General features: G+C 41.3%; 1 protein-coding gene across 1 annotated transcript in view; it reads right to left on the minus strand.

Moving 5' to 3' along the window:
• RYR3 (ryanodine receptor 3) overlaps nucleotides 1-25450 on the minus strand; it is a 502054-nt gene that overhangs the window by 224205 nt on the left and 252399 nt on the right. The window contains 8 exon segments of the mRNA XM_036031373.1: nucleotides 3324-3442; nucleotides 4913-5008; nucleotides 7121-7256; nucleotides 8571-8587; nucleotides 8590-8725; nucleotides 8727-8739; nucleotides 20332-20453; nucleotides 24450-24623. Coding sequence (XP_035887266.1) covers nucleotides 3324-3442; nucleotides 4913-5008; nucleotides 7121-7256; nucleotides 8571-8587; nucleotides 8590-8725; nucleotides 8727-8739; nucleotides 20332-20453; nucleotides 24450-24623 — 813 coding nt within the window.

Consider the following 25450-nt stretch of genomic DNA (forward strand, 5'->3'; position numbering starts at 1 on the left):
CCCCTGGACCTACCAGAGCCTTCATTTTAATAGCAATGCTAGGAGATCTGTAAGCACATTACAGTTTGTGAAGCCCTGTCCTAGGGGATGGGAAGCTGCTAGATGGAAGGAACCTGTGTCTCTGAATAACCACACAGAGTGGAGCCCTCCCAGGGACTGGCTTCAGACTGAGACAAGTTCTATACATGCAGGCGAGCTTCCATCATTCCAGGAGAGATGGGAGAGGATTCTGGCTCTACTCTGTCATTCCTTTTACTCATTTCTTACACTTGTAACAGACATGTATGAAATGCCTGCCATGTATAACACATGAGCTTGGCACTATGGGGATTGCAGAGATGATCCTTGCTGTGAAGGAACTTGGCATCTATGAGAGAAATATGCATGTACACAAACCTACAATAAAAGGCAGAGTGGAACCACCAGGGAACAGAGTGTGAGTTGTATAGGATCAAGGAGAGACCATATCCAACTAGAATAAGAAAAAGCTTCATAGAAGTGGCATTTGAACTAAGTTTTGAAGGGTGGATAGAATTTTTGTGGGTCCTAAAAAAGTAGGAAGGATCAAGGGGCAGAGTGCATTCAGAAAATGGGGAGTGGGCAGTGCACCCCACTTTTTTCTCTTTCACTCCAAAGATTGTGTTCTTTCCCTCTATCTTGTTTATCACGAACTTGATCATGCTTTACATGAGTGGTAGTGCTTTCCATGGGAGGGACAGAGGTGGCAACTGCAAACTCTTAGAGAGAAAGGGCAGGTCTACTCATTGCCAGTACAGCTACTCTCCACTCTTTAAGCATGTGATTGCTGGGGGCATGGTACCGAAAGGGGTGTCTCAAACCAATAAGACAAACAAACTTTTTTAAAAGAAAAATGTCATGACTCTGAAGACCATCTTCATGGATCCTCAAACATCAGTCTGAGCAACCCAAACTTATATGAAAATGCCTTCTAATTGTGAATTCTTCACAACAAAGAGTTTTGTATTTATATAACTATAAAACAAGGACACAAATGAAACATTCTCACAGAACATGCGGGCCATGAAGAACATGTTCACAGACTTCAGCTTGAGAAACCTGGAAGGAACATTAAACTTGGAGTTGGGAGACCTAAATTCTGGCCCTGGTCTGTCATTCATTATTCCCATGGCCTCTGGGAAATTGCTTAACATCTCAAAGCCCACGTCCCAGCCTTGTTACTGCCTCTGTCAAGTGAAAATATTAACAGTACCACTTCATGGCATCAGAACGAGGACTAAAGAAAATGCATGTGAGCACTGAGAATAGTACCTGGCATTTGTCAAAGGCAAAATAAATGTTAGCTACCACCATCCTCATTATTACTGTCACCATCGTTGGAGGAGCTGGGAGGTGCACTGTGGCTCTAAATTTCTGCATCTGTTCTGTCACTGTCTTCATGGAAAATTAAGTGAAGGGGCTGAGACACCTAGGACTGCAGAAAACAGAGCTGCCTGGATGGGGAAACATTTCTTGGGTGTTTTCCAAGCAAAGATAAAGTATTGCAGTGGCAGTCTGGCCTGCACTCCGCATATTCTTTGCAAAGCTACCACACATACCCCTCCTGATGATTTGATGCCAGACTTCTCCTTGAAAATATAAGTTATCCAATGGAATAATCTCTCAGAGTGGAACTAAATTCACAGCAAGCCAGCCATCACCAAAATCTATCCAAAGACAGAAAGGGGACTCCTTCAGCAGACTCTCTGAATGACACAACCACATCGCCTGAACTTTGACGTTACTAGAATTGCTCAGACAGTGCCTTGGCTCTAGAAGATTAAAGACTACTCTGCTAGTGTGTCTGGGTAACATCTAAGATGAGGTTTTGATTTCTAGCAAACTACCTCAGCTTATTAGGCCTCAGTTTTCTCAACTGTAGAATGGGCAGAATAGTCATCACCTTGCTGCCAAGGGATATCCATTAAATGCCTTGTGGCTTTTGGCTAAAAGATGCCCTAACACTCTGGTTTTTATTAAGTGCATTATGTGGTGCTATCATAAAGAAGCCCCGGGGACAATGACATCAACTGATGTGACAGCAGCTTTCCCGCCAAAGGGCTCCTCGTGACATCTGCATGCAGCTCATAGCTCAGGCAATGTGTTACTTGGGGACTTAACAATTATTCTCATTGTACTCCGCAGGGGGGAGAACCATGTTGAAACACTGAGAAGCTGAACTGAAGTTGGAACCTCATGCCTGCTTTTGATTTACCACATTTGGGAAAGCAATTACAGATCCCACATATTTCTTTCTATTCTTTGCCAAGCAATTTCACAGATGCTAAGGACCATGGCTTTTTTTTTTTTTTATTTCCTGAGGGTGATACATATCATCTAAGCAGTGCTGCAGAGCCTCATTCTCCTGCACCCCCTGAGATGTACTTCATATATGCAATGCCCCCAGATGATGGCAAGCAAAAGAGGGCAGTGATCAAGCTGAGTTCACTCCACTCTGCAGGATCCCAGCTGCTGTCCCTCATGCCTGTTCATGCCATCTGCTCTTGGAATACACTCCCTCAACCTTTGAGTACCTGTCTAATTAGTCAGTGTAGCAATCTCATGTATGAGGGGCAGATGTTGAAGGGTCAGGGTAAAACATATTTTAGTAGACTTTCCCCAAAGATCACTGTGTCTTTAGAAATGTAATTCCATAACAATAGATGCAGAACTTAAAAGAGACCGAAAAAAAAAATGGACACGGCATTCCACCTTAGTAAGTGAAGTGTCTCCATTTTACAGATGAAATAACTGAGGCCCAAAGTCACACAGCTGTTGCATATCAAAGGGAGAGACCCACAGCTTCAGTTCTCTTGCTGGCTCCTGCAGACTCATTTACTTCCCTTAGCTTGACTCATGGTAAAGCTAATTTCATTTAATAACAAGACTTTCTATGTTGCTTTTATCTGATTTTTGTAAATCTTCTTCACATAGCCAGCATTAGCTGTTATTCTGCTAAGCTCCCAGACCCCAGGGGTGGGAGTGAGGCCTGCAACTGGCTGTGTATGGACTCCAGCCAAGTGCCTCCCACAGTCTGCTTGTGTTGAGGGCTAATGATGATGAGCAGGACTACTTGGGAAGTTGGAGGAAATGAAGGGAGACCATCCAAGGCCCAGTGTGACTGACTGACTGGCTTGTAGTATCTCTCAGGCAAGGAAAGATCTTTCAGAACCTGTTACCCAAGGGTTTTTCAAAAAAATATAAATCAAAGCCAACAAGGAGAGCAGGCAACACACGCTTGATAACACACAATGGTTATAAAGTGGCTGGGAGGAAAAGCCAGGTAAAGTCAACCACCAACCCACCTTGTGGTTCCGTCCATGCTTATCCAGCAGGGAGATGATGGACTTGATGTGGCCCTCTGCTATCAGGTTTAAGGCTTCTGGGCTTTCCATCAGGATGCAGTGTAAGACTTCCAAGATACCTACGTGAATGCCACAAAAGTCACTTGGACATATATTAACCTTCTGAACTGGCCATAACTTTGAAACCTGAGAATGAAAAGACCATCCTGAGGGGAGAGAATATCAATTCTCTGAATCTATTACATATTTCCAGCCAGATGAAAGATGCAGTTCTCTTTTGTAGACTTCAGGAACCTCTGAGGGCCAACCGGTCTGTAATTGGAGGTGAGTTTTATGCAGCACTAACTACATTCCCCTTTTCCTGGGCAAAGACATAATACTTCTATGTCAAAATATAGAAAAACAGCTGTAAAGTGGAATTGTTAACTTGAGCAAATCAAGCAATACTTAAATAAAAATAGAAAAAATAGACTCCCAGGTTAGTATAAATTCTAAAGGTCTTTCAGGTAATTTAGACAATATTTGAAGTGTTTTTCAAATAAGAGTTTATTTGGAATCACCCCAGAAATTATTTTTATTTTAGATGTCCTTTTTACTTTATTTTAGTATCAAATTATGAGCTCACTAAAAAATGCTCTTTGCCTTTGCCCCCTTTTCTTGGCACACTGGATAGTTTTCTGTATTAAGTGAAGGCTTAAGAACAACTAACTGGTGCCCCAACAGCCTGGCAACACCATGATGAAAATGCAAGGGAAGAAGTTAGCCAGCATCTTCACTGGCTTTAATAAAAAAATTCCTCTTCATTCTGTTTTTCCCCAGGGTTTTTGTAAATTGCCCTGACATGCAGTCTGGCCCACGGGAGGAGATACCGAAGAAAAGAGAGGCCTGGGAAGACAAGTGTAGGTGGACAGTCCTGGGGAAGCCTTCCCTTGGCCTGTGTTGTCCAAGCCCCTGCCACCTCTAGACAATGAAAACAGCATCAAAGCCTGTCAGCTTCCCAGCAGGGGCCCATGCCTGTCATGCTCACTCATCTCCGAGGAAGCCAACTACTGAGCTCCATGGCATAGTCACTTGGTCACTTACCAACAATGACTATGCTCTTGGCTCAAATTCTCTGTGAGTCATGAAGAGCTCTGGACATGATGTCAAGGGTGACTCAGAGGGTGGGAGGATCATCATTTCCTTATTCCACAGTCATTTTTCAGTCCTGCTTCTAACCCAAACTGTTAGGACTTCATCCAGAAAGAATTTAGATTTAGAAAAGCAGAGAGAGAGAGTCCTGGTAGCAGTCAGAAGGAGATCGGGACCCTGGGTCGGGGGCCATTAGAGGATCCAGAGGATGAAGATGAAGGCACAGAATGAAATGTGAAACAAAGGGGGAGACTATTAAAATTGGGTTGGAATTGTTAAATAAAGTTATAGGGGTGCCAGGAATATTTAGCTTTTTGCTGTTGTTGTTGTTGAAATAATTATTTGTTTGCAGTCCAAGGGAACAAAGAGTTATTCAAAGACTCAACCATGTCTTCCTTTTTACAGAAAGGAGAAAATAAAAAGACCACCTTCTCCATTGGTTTCCTGTCAATTCTTACCTGAGGAAGATTCTAGTCTGTCCAATTTGCTGATTAGCCAGTCAAGGTTATTGGAGAATTGAGCGCAATTGTTTCTGTTTCCACGGATGAGGGCAGCTGTGAACAAAGAAATATCTGATCGTGTACAGGTTAAAGGATGAAATGATGGGCATAAGAACTTGGGAAGTTCTTAAATATACTTCAGCTACTTAACAACTAAAAGAAATGAATAATAATCTTCCCCTCCTTAGCCCTTTGATTCAATCCTGTTTCTATATCAAGAAGAGTATAAATCTAGCATTTACTCAAGTACTTCCAGAGAATCTGCTATGCACCAGGCACCTATCTAGTCACTAGAAATAAAGCAGTGGGAACGAGACAGCAGAGTTCCTGCATTCACGAAGCAGGAGAAAGAGACTATCAACACACAAATTAATAAAATTACTTCAGATGATGACAAGCAAAAAAAAAAAAAAGTATCAGCTTAGTTACTGGCTAAAAAACTCAGTTTCTCATAGTGTTTTCTTAAACCTAGCTAGAGATTTGCTATTTTTCAGTGTTAAAAGAAGGATCCCAAATGAACACGGCTGGATGAGTTGGTTAAGCTAGTAGGTGAGTAATAACAAACATGAAACTCTAAAATATCTAGAGCACATCAGTGTAAGACAGTGGTTCCCAAAGTGTGGTCTCTTGGACCAGAATGTCAGTGTTACTGGAGAACTTGTTAGAAATGCAAATTCTCTGGCTTTATCCCAGATCTACTGAATCTGAAGCTCTGGGGATGGGGCCTAGCACCTGCATTTTAACCAGCCCTCCACCTGCTTTTGATGCCTGCTCACACGTGAAAAAAAATGGTAGGTGGTATTGCTAAGGGAAGGAGGGAATATGCTGTGGTTAGATTTTCAAGAATCCAGAAAAGAAGTAACCTTTCATCCATAAGCCCATTGCAGATATAACTCTGGAACAAGTCCCTCTAAATGGAGTGTGCTCAAGTAGCTCGTTTCTGATGCTGTTGATTTTCAGACTGATGTTTGTAAGGTGTTTGGATAAGGAAAGGTCTACCTCAGGACCTTCGCTTTGTACCTCTGCAGTTAGTGGAGGGCAGAATTGTTCTGAGCTCCCAACCTGCTTTTCAGGTCAGCCAGAGCTCAGGGAGTCAGTCTGCCTGGGCTCAAGCCCTAGTTCCACCACTTGCAATGTGTGACCTTGAGCATTTCTGAGCACCAGCTTCTTCATCAATAAAATGGGAATAATTCTAGTACTTACACCTCAAAATGTTGCTCTGAGGATCAAGAAGAGATATGCCGCACTTTGGCTCCCAGAGCTCAATAAATGTTAGCTATTACCATTATAGTAATTATTACTGATTTGAGCTGTACCATTACAGACTATCGGAGTTGGAAGTTACTTTATAAGATCACACAGCACCACAGCAGTCCAGTCAATCTGACCTTTGACATTGAGAATAGGTCTAACCTGACTTCTCCGGGCTCCCCTCTGGCTTGCTCTCAGCGTCCTATGGACCTCCTGTAATGGGTCATATGCTTCAGAGCAAAGCCCTGAAATGCTACCTTGCCACCATGTCTGAGCAACTACTGGTAGCTACCTCCTTGCAGAGGCCAGTATGTTTACTGCTGTCTCCCTCCCATGGCCTGGCAGCCTGGGCCCATGTGGGGGCACTGAATACAGCAGGCACCAGAATGTGACCACACATTCAGTATCATGAGAAGAAAGGCTGGGTGCTGAAACATCCTTACTCACTGCCCTTTTTCCCACCAAAATGAAATAAGGAACAGACCAAAGAAGCAGGAATCATGACTGACCAGTAAGTCAACAGTGAAAGGATGCAGAGTTAAGAGAGTAACCATCTGTAAAGTGTAGGAGGTATAAGACTAGAAATGGAGGTACCATGGACATGTCCTGGTCTCATTCCTTCATGATGAAGATGAGGAACTGAGGCTCAGAGAACGTTAAGTCACTGCCAAGCATCCACAGGCAGTTTTGGCAAAATGGTCACTATCTGTTTCCACTGGCTGCTGACTCCTTGCTCTAAGTTTGGAAAGTACAATAAGCTACCAGTTAACAGAGTGATAGTCAGGGTTAGAATCAAATGGTGAAAAAAGGCTTCCAAGAAATGAAGTTAGAAGACCATCATGGTTTGTCATGTGGAAATCCCATAGAGACCACCCTTGGAAAGTTTCCCAGGGAGAGGGTTGTGTGCCTGCTTACCCAGCAATTTGTACAGGAGGTTCAGAATTTCCTTCCAGGCCATGCCACTCTCTTCCCTTGCGATCCCTGCAAAGTGTGCAACGCTGTTGTAGATGTTTAAGCGGTCAATGCAATTTAACACAAGCGCCAACATTCCCTGTGAAGGCAAGGGGGTGAAAGAACAAAACTGCCTGATTAAGAAAGTGGACCCCTTTGTTCTTTCCCCTCCCATGCTAAGCAACTTTAAAGCTAATAATAGTGACAGGCAAGTAGGCCTTCATGGTGCCAGCTTGGGTTTTGTTTTTTCCTCCTAAAAACAATATATGCATTTTTGTACCTCACAGACCTAAAGAACCTCCATTTCGGGAATGAGTCAGCAGTCTCCTCTGACAGGTGTGCCCCACATGTTTAGTCCAAACCAAGGGCACATTGGGGAAGCAGGAGTGTGAATGAGCCTCACAAATGCCCTCTTGGTGCCCGGTGTAAAATGACTCTGACTCATCCAGAAACAGCCCTGGCTATGCTGCCTGTTTTTCTGTTAAATCTCAAATATGTTCAAGAAATTCCACTCAGCTACACAAAGTGGAATCTAAAGACAATACCACGAAAAGAGTATTTTCGACTACTGTTCCATATAAATTACAATACTACGCCACCCAGTTAAAACATCTGCGCCTAGCTGTCCTCAAGGAGATATTGTTCCAGAAGCCCACAACGCATAATGTCCCCAGAGCCAGCCTGCTTAGATCACTGGACTGCCTGAGCAGGCATGGGTGGGTCTACATTCCACGTCACTAACTTTGGAAATGACCAAGGGACAGGCTCTGTCCCCAGGAATGAGGGACTACAGGACACCATAGGAGTATGACCATGCCTGTTAGTGCCAAATCACCATGTCCAGTTTCAGAGAAGGCCTTGTGACTTGTCCTCAGGTCACACACAGCCAGGGATAGAGCCAAACTAGGGCCTCCCTGAGCTCCGAGTTAGTGTTTCACTCACATCCAGGCCCCATCCCGGGTGACTCAGATGCTCGAGTTCTCTCTAAGGCCCAGCATCATGTATCTCTCAGACCAGCTCCTCAGCCATTTCTGATGGGAACCTGGGCATTTGTATTTTTCAAATAGGTTTTCCTAGGTAATTTTGACCTCTTCTGAAATTTAGGCAATCACAGTTAATGCCGTGGTCTAATAGCCGAGATTTTTTTGAAAACAGATTTTGGATTACGTGACACTGACACTTTAACATGTAATGTGATTTGAATGTGCCAATGTACATGCAACCATGTACACTGTTGTATAAGCTGGGGCAGCTGACAGGGAAGGTCAGCTTCCAGTGACTCCTTTTCTTACCAGCTTCCTCTCTTTCGTGTGCTCTATGTCTCTTTCATGCATGGAGACAGCTAATTGCAGTCACAGGGATATTTCAGCTGTGGACACAAGGAGAACCTCAATTTTTAATCCTTTGGACTTACCTCTTCCTTGAAAAGATCTGTCTGTTTTTGAGTGAGCGGAGCTTGTTCTGTTTGTCCTTCATGCTGCATCTCCTCCTCTGGGGCTGGAAGTAGGTGATCAAGTCCTGCAAGGTCTGCAGGACCTCTTCTATCGGCAGGGTGATGGGGGCAGCTGTGGCGATTGTTTCCACTACAAAACCCGAGATGGACACAGCTCAGGCACTGGCTTCCAGTAGGGACCCTGACAAGCAACCACCAGGTCCTGGCTCCCCCTGCTCCCACACTGGGCACAACGCACCACCTCCTAAGGTAGTCGCTTGCCTAGACCTGACATTTGCCAACTAACAGAGCAACAGAGGAGAATGTTCTGATTCAGTTTTAGAGCCACTTCATAAATAAAGTGAAATGGCCCCTGGCTGTCTGCCACACTTTTTCCTTTTTGAATAAAAACATCTCCTAAAATAATATACTTATTAACCCATAGCTCTTTTACACTATTACATGTTCTTTTGGGGATAGGTTAAACCCAAGGCTGGGAGGGTGTCTGTCACTTGTCTCCTGCTCCATCTACATCTTTGTCTTCCCTCTGTCTCTCTCCCTGTGTCTTTTTAATATCGCTGTTTACGTTTTTCTCTAAGGTTTCTATGGGTGTGTATGCACACACCTGCTCCCCCACCATTTGCTGATATCTCCAATCTCTGTGTCTGTCTTTCTCCTCCAATTCCATGGTGGGCCCTCCCTCTGTATCTCTACCCTCATCTCCTTCTCAGCATCTCCCCATTTCTCCACATCCTTCCTCTCTTCCTCAATGCCCCCCCTTGTTGGTGCCCCCCACTACTTCCCTCTCATTCTCTGTTGTTTTACTCCTTATCTTGACCGTGTCTCTATCTCTCTGACTCAGTCATTTTTTTTAGAAAGTCTGTCATTAATCTTCTCAATGCTGAGAGATCACAAACCTCCACAAACGGTGAAATGAGCCCTCATTTTCTTCTCCACTTGAGGGTTACACTGTGGGCCTTTCTGAGAATAAAGGGTAAGAAGAGGTAGGGGGAAATGGACCTGGCACATAGAGAAATGCATCATCGGTCCCGAGGGACTGTGAGTTGATTGAATGTATAAATTGTCAAGTTTTTTCCTAGAGTCAATTTCTAATGAGTTCCCTTTGTGTTTACAGTGTATCTGGTTACTTATTAATCTGGACACATGAGAAGAAAAGATGGTTCTCTAGGTCTAAACAAAGGCTGAACGAGTCTTGAAAATACTCAGGTTATAAGGTGACAATAATTTTAAATTTGTGTAAAAAAATGCCAGGTGTACACAACGAAGGCAGAACACTAGAAGTATTTCTTACCCGTGTGTGGTCTGTCCCATGGTGGGTGTTCAGGAAGTGTTGTGCAGCGACCATCTGAGATATTTTCGGGCAAAGACAGCGGGGAAGGGGGCTGTCATGAGGACATGAGGTGAAGGTTTGGGATTACAAAACCCAATCAGAAATGATTTCCGAGTTCTAGATTCAGTGAAGGGATGAGTACATTTCCCTTAACATTTTGGGTCCAGTTTAAAGAATTTTTTTCTCTCTTCCTTCTCTAACATGTTGAGTTTTCTTAGACCCCTGATGGCAGTTAAGTAAGCAGTGTTTCTTCAAGTGATAGAAAAGATGAAAAGGAGATGTTTGCTGGCATTTTTTTTGCTTTAAAAAGCTACTAGGCAGGGGGCTGGAAAACCCAGGCATAGGCAACTGCCATTAACTAATGAGGCTTGGAGTGCCTCCTAGCTCCTGTCCCAACAATTTACATCTGAAAATAGGCAGGCACACTCTGTACAGCCAGGTCCTTCAGGGATAATTTTTTGTTCTGTGGTTTCATTGTCGATCACTCATCTTGCTCCCTGACAAAATGTCAGTACAATAGTCCTCCCCGGGATGGAGGCAGATCTCTCAATGCCTTCAATATACAACACATACTGCATGCCTGGCACTGGGGACAGTGGTGAGAATAGACATGACCTCTGAATGGCCTAATGGTGCTCACCTTCTACTCTAGAACCCTGGGGAGGAGACCCAGAGAGACAGGGGCAAGATGACATTTGAATGCAGAACTAACTGCATGGGCACCTATCTTATCCCAAGTTTTTTGACTCTATGGTTGACTTCTCTACATTCTCACTCTTGGCTAAGGATTTCTTTTGTTAAATTCAAGTAAGATCTCAGGCAATTCTGAACATCTACCACACTGTAACCCTCACACATTTATAGATTGTTTCCCTCCTCAGCGTAAATGCAGAGGTCAGCTGAGCAGCTATCGCCTCTTCAGCAGATTTCCGAGACACCCCTGTCTCTTGCTCTGCTTGTTGGACAGCTCCTGTCCTGTTGGACAGCTCCCAGCGACTGTGCAGAGGATGAAAAGACAGCACAAGCAAACTTGAGCCTTTTCTTCGTTGTTATTCCTTCTTGTTCTTCCCTATTCATTTAACTTTAATTTGCTCTCCCAGGTGGCCACTCTTCCTCTAGTTTTCCATTTGTACATAGCATGCACTGTTGGTTTCTCAAAGAGAAAGGAGGGGAGAGAATGTAGTTCCAAATTATGTTTTTATCTTTCACCTGCCAGCTCTTGCAAAATTCAAGTACTGTGGCTTTTGCAGCCCCTACCCCCCGGCCACATTGGGTTTCTTTTTCATTAGTAGTCCTTTCTTCTAAAAACAGCCTGTGGCTAGAGAATCAAGAATTTCCTCCGTTGAGGGTAGAACTCCCACAAATAATAATAAAATTGGACAAAATCATCCAAAATAACCCCATAGAACTCTGGAAATTTACCTAAGGCATAAACAAATTGAGAACTATGTATTTAAGGAAACAGGGGGAAGTCTATGGTGTTTCAGCCTGAGGCTGTTCACTCGCCTTACCCCAGCTTTAGGGGAAAGAAATTTCCAACAGGCCAGGGCAGACCCTGGGTAAAGCCATCCACATGCTCAGGAAGGACCAGAGAGGGACCTAGCTATCTATCTCTTCTGGATGAACATCAGCCTTCTTTGTGCAAGCAGAAAGTATAATGTTGGACATACTTAAAACTGCCTGAACTTTAACATGTTATCCAACCCACATGGGAACAGGCTTGCCTTAGACAAAGTACTAAGGGAAGTCCTTCAGGCTGAAAGAAAAGGATACCAGACAGGAACTAGAATAAATGTGAGGAAGTAAAAGAGCCACTGGTGAAGGTAGTTATGTAGCTAAATGTAAGAATACATATATGTGCATATGGCAAAAATTGTAAAACTGTATTCCGTGTAACACATGAAGTTGTGATGTCCATGACACTGTCACACAAAGGAACAGGGAGAGAATAGAACAATACTGGAGCAAAGTTGCTTTGCTTACTTGTCAAGTTTATATTAATTTGTTTCACATTAAATACATACTGATTGTTGCCTAGAGCAACCACTAAGAATATAACCTTAAAAAGTAGTTAAAAACTCAACAAAGGAATTAAAATATTACACTAGAAATATTCGATACAAAAGAAAGTAGTAAGGAAGGAACAGAGGAACAAAAAGGACACAAGACAGGGATCACATAAAAATGGCAGACATAAATCCAACCATTTGAAAAATTACATTATCTATAAATAGATTACACACACCAATAAAGGAAAAGATTATCAAACTACATTAAAAATCCATCATCCTGAATCCCACCCCAGAGCTGTCTGCTTTTTATCTAGAGCCTGTCTCTATTTTGCATTTAGTGAAAAAGGAAAATAAAGGGAAAGAACTCATGGACACAGACAACAGTGGTGACTGCGGGGGTGGAGAGGGAGTGGGTGGAGATGGAAGAGGGTATGGGGGGATAAATGGTGATAAAAAAATCCATTGTATGATATCTACCAAGACACACTTTGTGGATTCAAAGAGACAAATAGGCTGAAAGCAAAAAGGATTGGAGGAGATATACCATCCAAACAGTAACCATTCTGCATACAGGACATTTGGAGTGGCTCTAAAAGTCATGCTTTAGGACAAAAATGTTTGTTGAAGAAAAAGGGAGACATTTATAACTATAAGAGTCAATTTATCAGGAAAATATAGCTATTCTAAATATAAGTACCCAGCTATAGAACTCAAAATATGTGAAGCAGAAATGACAGAATTAAGGGAGAAATAGACAATTCAATAATAACAGACATTTTAATACAATACCCCATTGTTAATAAAATGTAATAAACTAAATTAGCAAAGGACAAAACCACACACCTCATCTCAATAGACAAAAATAATTTAACATAATCTAATACTCAATAAAGATTAAATAAACAAACAAACAAATCTCTCAACAAAGCAGGGATAGACAGAAACTTCTCAGCCTCATAAAGGGCATCTCCACAAACCCAGAGCAACCCATACCTAATGGTCAAAGGCTGAATGTTTCCTGCTAAAATTAGGAACAAGACAAGGATGTCTGTTCTCTCCACTTTAATTCCACATGGTAGTAGATATTCTAGGCAGCACAATCATAGAAAGTTGAAAGAAAGAAAGAAAAAGAAGAAAGAAAGAGAAGAAAGAAAGAAAGAAAGAAAGAAAAGAAAGAAAGAAAGAAAGAAAGAAAGAAAGAAAGAAAGAAAGAAAGAAAAAAAAAAAAAGAGAGAAAGAAAGAGAGAAAGAAAGAGGTAAGGATATTCATACTAGAAAGGAAAAAAATCTCTATTCACCTATGACATGATCCTACATGAGAAAATTCTAAAGTATCCATGCCAAAAAAAAAAGAAAGAAAAAAAAACCCACCTCACATTAGAACTAATAAAAATTGCATTAAGTCACAGGATACATGATTCACATTTAAAAAGTTCAATCTTACATACTAGTATTTATGTATATCAGCAGTAGTATGCAACCTGAAATGAGATTTAAAAAACAATTCCATCTGTATTGGCATCAAAAATACTTAGGAATAAAGTTTTTAAAAGAAGTGTAAGGCTTCCATACTAAGAACTAGATCTTCCTGAAAGGAATTCAAGAAGAATAAATTAATGGAGAGACAATCTATGTTTATGGATTGGAAGATTCATTAGTATTAAGATAAGAGTTCTCCCAAAATTTACCTATAGACTTAAATGCAGTATCAATAAAAACACCAGCAAGTTTTTCTGCAGAAATTGACAGATTTACCCCCAAATTTATATGGAATGCAAAAGACCAGGAAGAGCCAAAATAATTTTGAAAAGGAAAGAACTGGAGGACTTGCCTACTTGATTTTAGTATTTACCACTATAAAGCTACAGGAGTCAAGACAGCGCTGATTGGCATGAGAACAGGTATATAGATGGAACAGAACAAGGGTCCAGAAATGAAATGTTTACATTTATGGTCTCTTGACTTTTGATGAAAGTGCTTAGGCAATTTGATGTGGAAAGGGCACGTTGTGAGCAAACTGCAGGGACAACCAGACATCCACATGAGCCACATTCAAAAGATGAATTTAAATCCTTACCTCATGCCATACACAAAAATTGATTCAAAATGGAGCATAGACCTAAATATAAGAGCTAAAATTATAACACTTTCAGAAAAAAAAAAAATAGGAGAAAATCTTGGTGACCTTGGGTTAGGCAGAGAATTTGTAGATATAACACTGAAAACATGATACATAAACAAAAATAAAGTTAAAATAGACTTCATCAAAATAAAAACTTTTAGGCTTAATAAAAGCACCATTAAGAAAATGAGAAGAAAAGCCACAAACTAAGCAAAAGTGCTTGCAAATCATAAATCTACAAAAAACAACCAGAAGATACAAAGAGCTCTCAAACCTCAATGCGAAGATAAACAACCCAACTAAAAAATAGGCAAAAAACTTGATTGCATTTTACTAGAAAAGATGTATGAATGGCTAAGAAGCACATCAAAAAATGTTGAAAATCATTAGTCATTTTGGAAGGGCAAATTAAAACCATGATGACGTACCACTTCATATTCACTAGAATGGCTACTATCAAAAAGTCAGACAGTAGCAACTGCAGGCAAGGATGCAGAGAAAGTGGAACTTCATACATCTCTGAATGGGATATAAAATAATGTATCCACTTTGGAAAACAAGTTCTCAGTTTCTTAAAGCTAAACATCCCCAAATGCCCACTGATGGATAAATGAATAAACGAAATGGGGTGGTATTGACATAAGATACAATAACATTCAACCTTAAAAAGGAATGAAAGTCTGACACATGCTACAGTATGAACCTTAGAGATATCTTTTTAAGTAAATAAGCCAGACAAATGTATGATTCCACTTAAATGAGGTACTTAGAAATTAATAGAAAAACACAAAGTAGAATAGTGGTTACTAGGGGCTGGAGGGAGGGGAGAATGGGGAGTTACTGGCATAGAGAGGATATAAAAGTTCTGGATATGGATAATGGTGACGGTTCCACAATAATCTGAATGCATTTAATGTCACTAAATTGCACACTTAAAAATGATTAAAATGGTAAATTTTGTTACATGTGTTTTACCACAAAAGTATTAAAAAGTTACACATGAATTTATATAGAATTTATATATGACTCAGCAATTCCACTTCAAAGAATTTACCCAAGAGAAATGAAAACACATATCCACAAACTTTTATACTGATATCCATTGAGGCATTACTGATAATAACCAAAAATATAAACAACTCAATTATTTCTCAGCTGATAAATAAAACAGAATGTGAAGTGTGTCTGTCTCTGTCTTTACAGAGATAAACATATATATCATCTGTAGATACACAACACAATCACACTTGTACATGTACAAGTATGTACAAATCATACAAACATGAACATTTATGTGTGCATATGTGTGTCTGTATTTATAGCTATATATGGTACACATACAAGAAGAATACTCTTCAGCAATGCAAAGAAACAGAACACCATTATGAGCTAATAGAACAGGGATGAACCCTAAAAATGTAATGCTGAGTAAAAAGGCCCAAATCAAAACACTATAATATTGTATGATTTAATTTATCAATTTGATGTGTTAAGTTGAGACAGAAAGTAGACCACTGGTTGCCTAAGAATGAGGATGGCAACTGGTATAAACTGCAAAACACATAAGGAGTTGTTTTGGGGGATGGAAATGTTTGAAACTGAACTGTGGTAATGGTTGTACACTTCTGTAAATTTATTAAAAAGTACTGCTTTGTATGCTCAAAAGGATGAATTTTATGATATGTAAATTATAACCCAATAAAGCTGTTTAAAAATAATTTTTTCATTGTCAGGCATTTAACTCCCACTTACTTTTTTAAGATAACAGTTTTATTAAAATATAATTCACATATCATACCACCATCTATTTAAAGGGTGCGATTTAAGGGTTTAATGGTCTTCAGTATATTTCCAGAGTTGTGCAATCCTTACCTCAATCAATTTTAGAACATTTCCATCAACCCCCAAATCCACACCCGTTTAGTGGTTACTCCCCTCATCCCTGATGAGGATACTACCCCCCTGTGTAGACTACGCCTACACAGCCACAAATCTTTCTATCTACAGATTTGTTTATTCTGGACATTTCATACAAATAGAATCATACAATGTGGTCATTCGTGACTGACTTCTTGCACTTAGCATAAAGTTTTCAAGGTTCATCCCTGTTGTAGTGTGTATCTTTTTTTATAGGCAAATCACATTCCATTGTCAGGATACAGCACATTTATCCATTCATCAGCTGAATGTTAAGGGTTGTCTCTACTTGTCAGATATTATGAATAATGCTGCTTCGAGGATTTGTTTACAAGTTTTTGCATGGACAGACATATGCTTCATATCTCTTGGTCATATACCTAGGAGTGAAATTGCTGGGTCATATAATCAATATATGTTTAAACTTTTGAGGAATTTCAGGACTATATTTCAAAGTGGCTGTGACATTTTACATTCCCATCAGTGCTGTGAAGGTTCTGGTTTCTCCACATCCTGTCCCACACTTCTTATTAACCGTCTTTTTGATTATAGCCATTCTACTGGGAATAAAGTGCTGTTATCTCTCTGTAGTTTTGATTTGCATTTTCTTGATGGGTAATGATGTAGAGCATCTTTTCATATGCTTGGCCATTTGTATGTCTTCTTGGAGAATGGCTATTCAGATTCTTTGCTCATTTTTAAATTGGTACATTTGTCTTCTTAATGTTGAGTTGTGAGAATTCTTTATTCTATATACAAGTCCCTTATCACATATATTTGCAAATATATTGTCTCATTATGTGGGCTTTTTTTTTTTTTTGCTTTCTTGATGGTATCCTTCCTAGCAAAAAGAGTTTTTAATTTTTTTTTTTTTAATCTTCACCAAAGAATTTATTATTTTAGAGAAAGAGGGAGAGAAGGAGGGAAAGGGAAAGAGAGAAGGAGGGAAAGGGAGAGGGAGGGAGAAGGAGAGAGAGGGGGGGGGGGGAGAAGAGAGGAAGCGGGAGGAAGGAAAGAGGAGGAGGGAGGAAGAGAGAGAAACATCAAAGCGTTGCCTGGCTGCCTGGCTGCCCCCCTAGGCCTCCCATAGGCCTCCTGACTAGGGAAAACTGCAACCTTGGTATATGATATGCCCTGACGGGGACTGGATCCACAACCTTCTGGTGTACTGGGCAATGCTCTAATCAAGTGAGCCACCAGGCCAGGGCAAAACATTTTCAATTTTGATAAATTCCAATTCATTTATTTTTATTTTGTTGAAGAAACCCCTGTCCAAGCGAAGGTTATGAAAATTTAAGCCTATGTTTTCTTTTCTAGGTTTTATAGTTTTAGTTCTTAGAATTGGCCTTTGATCCATTTTGAATTGTTACTTTTTGTACATGTGTGAGGTAGGAGCCACTAATTTTTAAAAAAGATACAGGGGCAGAGGTTGAGAGAATTGGGGACCAAATAAATAAAACTATCTACCTCTAATGTGATGGTTCTGGTAATAATCCAGACTACATGAAACACATGTTTCTGTGTACCTATCTTTTTTTGCTATACAAAGCCATCCATTCCTACATCCTTTCTCTGAAGAAGGGGTGCATGTCTGAATGTGACTTGGCATAGCAAGGAGGAAATACTGTATTTTGCTCAGTGATCACAGGAAACCAGTGGCAAAGCCAAGAGCAGACAAAGAATGGTTGACTTGCAGGCCTCAGTTCTACCCTGTGGCAGGAATATGCCAATTACCGGCTTTCCTTTTCCAATTCAGTAACAGGGCCCTGAATTTTTCTGGGTGCACAGCCAACCAACCAGGGATTACATTTCTCAGCCTTCCTGCAGGTATGTGTGGTCACATGACTAAGCATTAGCTAACAGACTTCAAAATAAAGTGATCTACTTTCAGGTCATATCTTTTTAAAAAAGAAATCACTTGCCCTCTGCTTTCTCTTTCTTCCTCTTTTGCAGAAGAGACCTTTACGTTGGTGATACTAAGCAACTTTTGATTGTGTGGATCAGAAGTGTCAAACTCACTTTCACCGGGGGCCACATCAGCCCTGTGGTTGCCTTCAAAGGGCTGAATATAATTTTAGGACTGTATAAATGTAACTACTTCTTAACTAGGGGCAAGGAGCTCGGCGCTGCCACTGGGGAGAAAAAGGTGCTGGACCAGATAAAATAACCTGGAGGGCCGGATTCACTTGTGAGGCTTATTTTCCACCTGTGGTGTAGATGAAGCAAACATACCAGGACAGTGGTTGTTGACTGAGGCTGAATATTAGAATCACCTGGGGAGGTTTAATTAAATGTTGTTCTTTGTTCATTCAAAAAGATACAGGCACTCCTATGTTCACTGCAGTATTAGTTATAATAGCCATGAGGTAGAAACAACCTGAGTGTCCATTGATAGATGAATGGATGACAAAGTGGTACACATATACAATGAAATATTACTCAGTCATTAGAAAATTAAATTTGGCCATTTATGACAACATGGAAAGACCTAGGGGATATTATGCTAAGTGAAACAAGCCAGTCAGAGAAAGACAAATACTGTGTGATTTCATTTATATGTGGAATCTAAAAAAGATGAATAAACAAAACAGAAACAAACTCATAAATAGAGAAAAAAACTGATGGTCACCAGATGGGAAGAGGTTGGGGAGACAGGTGAAAGAGGTGAAAGGGATTAAAAAGTACAAATTGCCAATTATAAAAAGCTCCCAGGGATGTCAAGTATAGCACAAGGAATATAGTCAATAATATTGTAATAACTATGTCAGATGGTTACTAGACTTACCAGGCTGATCGCTTTGTAAGGTATATAGATTTCTAACCACTATATTACACACCTGAAACTAATATAATATTGTATGTCAACTGTAACAAATAAATTTTAAAAACCCAAAAGAAAATACTCTGGTGTTTGGATCTTACCCAAGAGATTCTGATACAATTGGTCTGAGATCAGGGTGTTCAAAACTGCCCAAATGGCCCTGGCTGATGTGGCTCAGTGGATTGAGTGCCAGCCTGCAAACCAAAGGGTAGCAGGTTCGATCCCAGTCCTCACTGGGTTTGCAGGTCAAGTCCCAGTACGGGGACTCACAAGCCTGGGTTGCAGGCCCAAGTCCCCAGTATGGGGTGCATGAGAGGCAACCACACATTGCTGGCTTCTCTCCCTCTCTTCCCTCCCTTCACCACTCTAAAAAATAAATAAAATCTTAACACAAAACAAACAAAAAAAACAACTGCCCAGATGAATCTAACATGTGGCCAAGGTTAAGACCTGTCCTACTCCAGGGCACTGGCTTGTAAACTTGAACATGCATCAGTATCAACAGAGGGCCTATTAAAACATGATTTTCTGGGGTACCTGTTCCAGGTGTTTCATTTAGGTAGTCTTGGGTAAAACCTGAGAATGGGTATTTTTAACAGGTTCCCAGGTGATACTGCTGGGCCAGTCCATGGACACCCTTTAAAAACCTACAGGAGATCTCAAAGCAACAAGACAGAAAGGGCCTGAGCCCTAGTAGCCAGCCTCTCCTTAAAACACTCGCCCCCCCCCTATAATATTACCCTTAAAGAGAAATAAAAGTTTATCTGAACTGTAACAGCAGCTTTGCTTATATCTGTACACACATTCCTTGGATCGCATTGTTTCAACAGGGAGAAAAGTAAAGAGAAAAGTGTAGCCTTTTTTTTTCTCATTTTACACAAATTCACATGTAAAATCTAAACCCTCTTGGCCTTAGAGGTATTTTCCCACAAGAGAAGGATGGCCTGAAACAGCACACTGTTGCCAACAGACTCCATCACCGGTAATTGGTGAACACAATCCACAGAGTTCTGTTTTGGCAGCACTGTTAGGGCTGCAGGATTATGATCCAAGCAGGCAGTTCATGTACTTTTCCCATTTAAGTCCCAGTCATAGCTGGGTAACTCAAGGTTTCCAATGCAAATTTGCTTGGATGCAAACCATAATGATGATTCTGAATGCTGTAGAAATCCTGTCTAAATAGCAGAGGACTGGATCTGCATCTTTTCTCTCCTCCCCTCTTCACACACTAATACAAAAGGGACGCAGAGCACAGCAGCTCTTTCACTTAATTTCCTGAGATGACCTTGGATCTTCATGACACAACCTGAGTAACCAGTGGGACTGGGACATCTGTGGGCAAGAGAGAGGCTGGTAGGAGGTCACCTATGTGGGAAATATATTTCAGCCTTAAGCTCCCTTTGGTAAACCTTTTGCTAGTGTTTCCTGAAAACACTTGCAGTAGTAAAAGAAGGTGGGCAGATGGGACTGGGAGGCTTTAGAATAGAGAGAGAGAGAGAAAGGGAAGGCACTCAACTCACCTTATGAACTGGCTGAATAAGGCTGTTGTGTTGCGGATGATGCGGGCCGCCTGGGATTCCTCACGCTGGCATCTCTGCAGTGTTAAGCCATCATCCATGTGGCCTTCCTGGTGGAGTATGACCTACAGAGTGAAGCCACCGGGGCCAGGTTACACAGACTCCACAGCTGGGCACTCAACATTTCTTGCAGGGTTTCCCTCTACCCTTGTACTCTTTCTCCTCAGCCAAGTTCCCTTGGGTCCATTTTGAAAATGGGACATTAACAAAGTTATTTTGCCCATACGCCCTCATACTGACATATGAATCATTCCTGAGACACGATGCTTTGAGGAAAATAAAATTTATGTGCCACCGTGGTCTGAATTACAATAAATTCCTTGGGCCTAGATGGCCAATTTGAAAGGGTGAAAACACACTTTATAATAGATTTTTCTCTTATAGTGAACACAAAGCTTACACTTGGCCATGGAGAAAGTTCTTTTGTTAGACACTTTTCCTTCAGAGGTAAATTGAGTAAAAAGAAAGACACATTAAAGCAAAACCCTCCGCTGGGGTCAGGCTTGGATTTCTCTGCTCAGGATAGCTACACTGGGTTAGCTCACTGCGGAACTGAGGAAGCAGCACAGGAGGGCAGGGCGCTTCTCAGCAAGGCTAGAGAGAAGGCTTGAAAGCATAGGCCCCAGTATCAGCAACTTGAGTTCTAACCCCGCTGTGCACTTCCCAGCTGTGTGACCTTAGGCAAGTTACTTAACCTCTCTCTGCTTCAACTTTACCATCTGCAAATAGACTTATCTTGAAGGGTTGTTTGGAAGACTAGATGGTTTACAAGTAAATCATTTAGCATGTTTCCTAGGATATGGGGTACTCAATGAATGTTTGTTACAAGGGGCAGCATGTTACTGATCTCAGATCTAGAAGCTAAGCATACCGTTCATCACCATGATACAATTTTGGCGGGGCTAGTGGCTTTTGGTATGGAAATCAGTAGTTTTCTGCTTAAAAGGGTCAAGTATGTGCAGATATTCACTGGAGTGGTTTGACTGTAGTTCAAATCAGGGCCAATCTTGATTCAGGTTTCTGGCATGGTCTCCTGATGGGAGACCATCTGTAGGTCCCGAGTGACTGGAGGTGGTAGTGGTGGTCTGTCAGTCTGTATGTCAAGTAAGTCGAACACAAGGCTTTAGAAAATATCTTTAGATAAGGATTTTTGGTCTTTCTTTCTTTGGTGTCATTCTTAGCACAAAGAAACAATTTATTTTCCTTTCCATGTTAAAATCTTTTTTTTATTAGTTTTCTTCTGAAGATATGTCCTGATATACTGAATATGCATAGGAAGTAGAATGCTGGTATGCAAAAGTTTATGTTCATTTTTGAGAACAGACTTTGCAACCCATCTACACATTATAGTTTAAGTGCCAGCAAAGGATGCTGTTACCATTGGAGTCACCCTTTCAAAACATGACTTTGCCAGAACTTCACAGCACTTCCCAGCAACTGGTTAATGAGCTCTCCCTCTCCCTCTCCCTCTCCCTCTCCCTCTCCCTCTCCCTCTCCCTCCCCCTCTTCCTTCCTTTCCCTTCCCTTCCCTTCCCTTCCCTTCCCTTCCCTTCCCTTCCCTTCCTTCCCTTCCCTTCCCTTCCCTTCATCTCTCTCTTTCCTTCCTTTTCTCTCTCTCTCCTTCCTTTCTTTCTTTCCCTCCTTTTCTTCCTTTTCTGTTGTTCAAATACAACTGTCTCCATTCCACTCCCCCCCACCATTACTTCCCCACCCCACCCATCCCCATGTCCAACCCTTGATCCTTCCCCCCTTTGGCTTTGTCCATGTGTCCTTTATACATGGAACATTGCCAGTAGGTTCACCTTGCCCTCACTTCCAGCTTTCTGGTCCCTAAAGACTAAAATCCTTAGGCTTTGATTGTTCACATAACACATTCAAACTGACCAGCCCAATAAGAAAGGGAGAAGCAGGGAAATGCAGCTGTTAGAATACTGTTTTTTTGTGCCTCACTGATGTCTGCAGCCCAGTTCCTAAGGTCCTTTTTATCTTGGAGGAACCCCATGGCCCAATAGCAGAGAGCACAAGTCTGAGATACAAATGGGAAAGAGGGTACTTTCTTTAAGGTGAGTTATGGTTCATTAGGTTTCTCACGGTGTCTGTTCTCCATTGGTCTTCCTAGGTTCCTGTTTTGTTTGTTTCATGAAACACAGATTTGGACATCCTTTGTATTTTTAGAGGGGAGCTCAACCTGCTTCTCAGGAAATGGAGAAGGACAACACTGTCAAGGGCTGAGCATTACAACACCATTGAGAGCTAGTTTCAGAAAGCACCCCCCAAATCACATGCATGTTTCAGCAGTTAAGTGGACCTAGGGATTATGGCTCTGGAATAGAAAGACAGGGACAGGCACAATAATTCAACTCCACAAACTGGGATCTCTCCTGGTTGACAGGGCCCTCTGACTGTGTCCATCCCCACCAGAGTTACAGCCAAGATGCACAAATTCCACTCTCCTTAAATGTCATTATTACCTTAGTAGGTATGAAAAATTGTGGAGGCTCTAGATGATATTATCATACTCTCTAGACAGGATTTAATTTTCTTCTGTTAGGCTGGTAGGGTAGATGATGCATTTTCGGCATTGATTTTCAATCTGCCTGCTATTTCTAGGGCATAGCCCTTATTCCTGGGCAGAGCCCTTTTGGGATTTAACTGAAAGCACTGTATTTTCAAAGGTCATTCCAAGTTAAGGGACCTTAAACCCCAGGCTCTATCTCCCTAGTACTGTCCTACTGTCCACATCTCTGCTTTCCTCTTGTCCCTCATGGTGCTACTTTCTGTTTGCTACCTTAGCTTCACATCCTATCCATAGTCAACTTAAGATCCTAGAGGAAACTGCAGATAGAAATTCAGTTCATGTTCCTATAGTTCCCTCCATTCTGGAATCTTGGCCCCTCAAGTCACAAAAACCTTGGCTGACCTGATTGCTGCTCTGTCTCTCCAGCTCAGTGAAGCTAGCACATGATGCCACTATTTGGTGCTGCAACTCAGCAAGCACACGGAGGGAGAAGTGGTGACAAAGGTGGGGCTCATCTTAGTGCACTTATTTTCTATTATGGAGCTTTAGCGCTCATGGCCCGGGTGCTCTGGTAATTGAAACCTTGAAATGGTTCATTTGATTTTCTTGTGTTTTATCCAGCCTTTACAACTATTTGCAGAGGATGGGCTGGGCTCATACAAGCTATTCAGTGTGGCCTCTTATTTATTCTATTCTATTCTCTATTTCTTCTTCATGATTTTATTTCCCTTTTCTGGATATTTTCCTGGTATGTTTTGCTTTACACAAAAGTAAGCTATTACCTTATGGTCTGCTCCCAACCTCCTTTCTTACAAGCACCGTCATCTGGGAAACTTTTCATCATCTCCACGTTAGGCTGAACTACACTGTACAACACTGCCTAGAACTTTACCTGGGACTCCTTGACATGCAAACCTGTGTTTTGTGGGGGTTTTCCAAGAAAAAAAAAGGATCATGCCTTTGGCATCTATTTTCTGGTTCCCATCAAGAGAAACAGCTTTATGACAACTGGCTTTCCAGCAAAAAGGTGCTGTGTGTCTCCAAGCCACTCTTCCATTATAACAGGCTGTGATGGACCACTCGACTCTGGAAACATCCTCTGTGGAGGCAGCATCATTCTACAATATCTCATTTTTCTGCATGTTGGCTCCTGTGGGCTTTTTACCATGGGATCTGCTTTTTCTCTGTAGGGATTCTATTTCATCTCTCTGTTATGAAAACTGCACAGTAACTCAATTATCCACTTAAATGGAGGGAGCAATGATGTGGTTAATCCCCGAATAGGATACCACCAAAAGGCATTTTGTGCAGGTTTTAAGTTCCATTGAACAAATTCTACCGCCTCCTCACATATTTGCCATCTACTTAACTATTTTTTTTGCACTGACTATGAGGTCGAAGTAATGAAATTCGGCTGGATGATCTGTTGCAGAACAGTAACTAAACACACATCACACCCACTCAGTTCTCACAACAGCTTCTCCTGCCCAGTTGCTTCTGTCTTGGTGTGACACAATACTGGACAGCTTTTCCGACCTCTCACCTTTCTTTTCAGAGGTCCAAGGCGGGATGTCTTGGCATCTTGTGCTTTGTAGGTCACCCACAGACCACTGGCTACATGCTGGACAAAGCACACGGAATCTCCATACTTGATTTCTGGAACTCCCATGCCTTCTATATCTCTTTTGTGACTGGAATCCAGTTTCTCCTTGATTTCCTATTTCACCAAAAATGAAAAGACACAAACATAGGCAAGTCTGATTAAACTGAAATGTAATATATAAAACAAGTCACTCATGCTGAATTTGTAAGCCAGGGGACTGATTAACAAAATAATCATGATGTGTCTGTCCAAGCTAGGATTTCAGAAAGGCTATTAATGATAAAATCAATAGTTATCTGGCTACTTTAGTGATTATTAATTTATGTCCATGGGAAAAGGAGACAGCTGGTAGGTCTTTCATTGGTTCTGATTTTATATAATTCTCCATTATATTTTCTAAATATACTCATCCTGACTTCCCCTAATAATTAACTCTTCATTTGTCAATTAACTTATTTTCAGTAAGTTTTGTATCTTCCATAATTTTAGTGGCTATCTTACATAAATTCTTTAGGGACTTTAAATACATTTTCAAAACTATCTTTTATAGAAGTCAGCAGAGAAAGCAGGCTCCTAGAGCAGGCTGGCAGCTGCTGGGCTGACGCACAATTGTATGTCCCTCTCTTATGGCCTCCTCCGTTGTGTGTTGCAGCCACGGGCTTTGTATTTCCATTGACTTTCTTTCACTAAACTTATTATCCAGAGTGAAAAAACAGTGTCACTTGTACCAGGTGTACCCTTGGTGACAACCTGAGGTGCCTGCCACAGAATGCATCAGGAAGTGGACCTGTGCCTGGTACCTCTGACCCTCGTCATCACTCAGGGTCTGCACGATTCTACTCTACTTCCATTGCTTCTCTGCTCCTGTGTTAAACTGCTCATTTGTAAAAGCCACGAGTTAGGCAGCATTTTTTTTTTTTTTACAGAATAAAAAAAAATAG

The sequence above is a fragment of the Phyllostomus discolor genome, chromosome 1, assembly GCF_004126475.2.
Source record: "Phyllostomus discolor isolate MPI-MPIP mPhyDis1 chromosome 1, mPhyDis1.pri.v3, whole genome shotgun sequence".
Classification (NCBI taxonomy): domain Eukaryota; kingdom Metazoa; phylum Chordata; class Mammalia; order Chiroptera; family Phyllostomidae; genus Phyllostomus; species Phyllostomus discolor.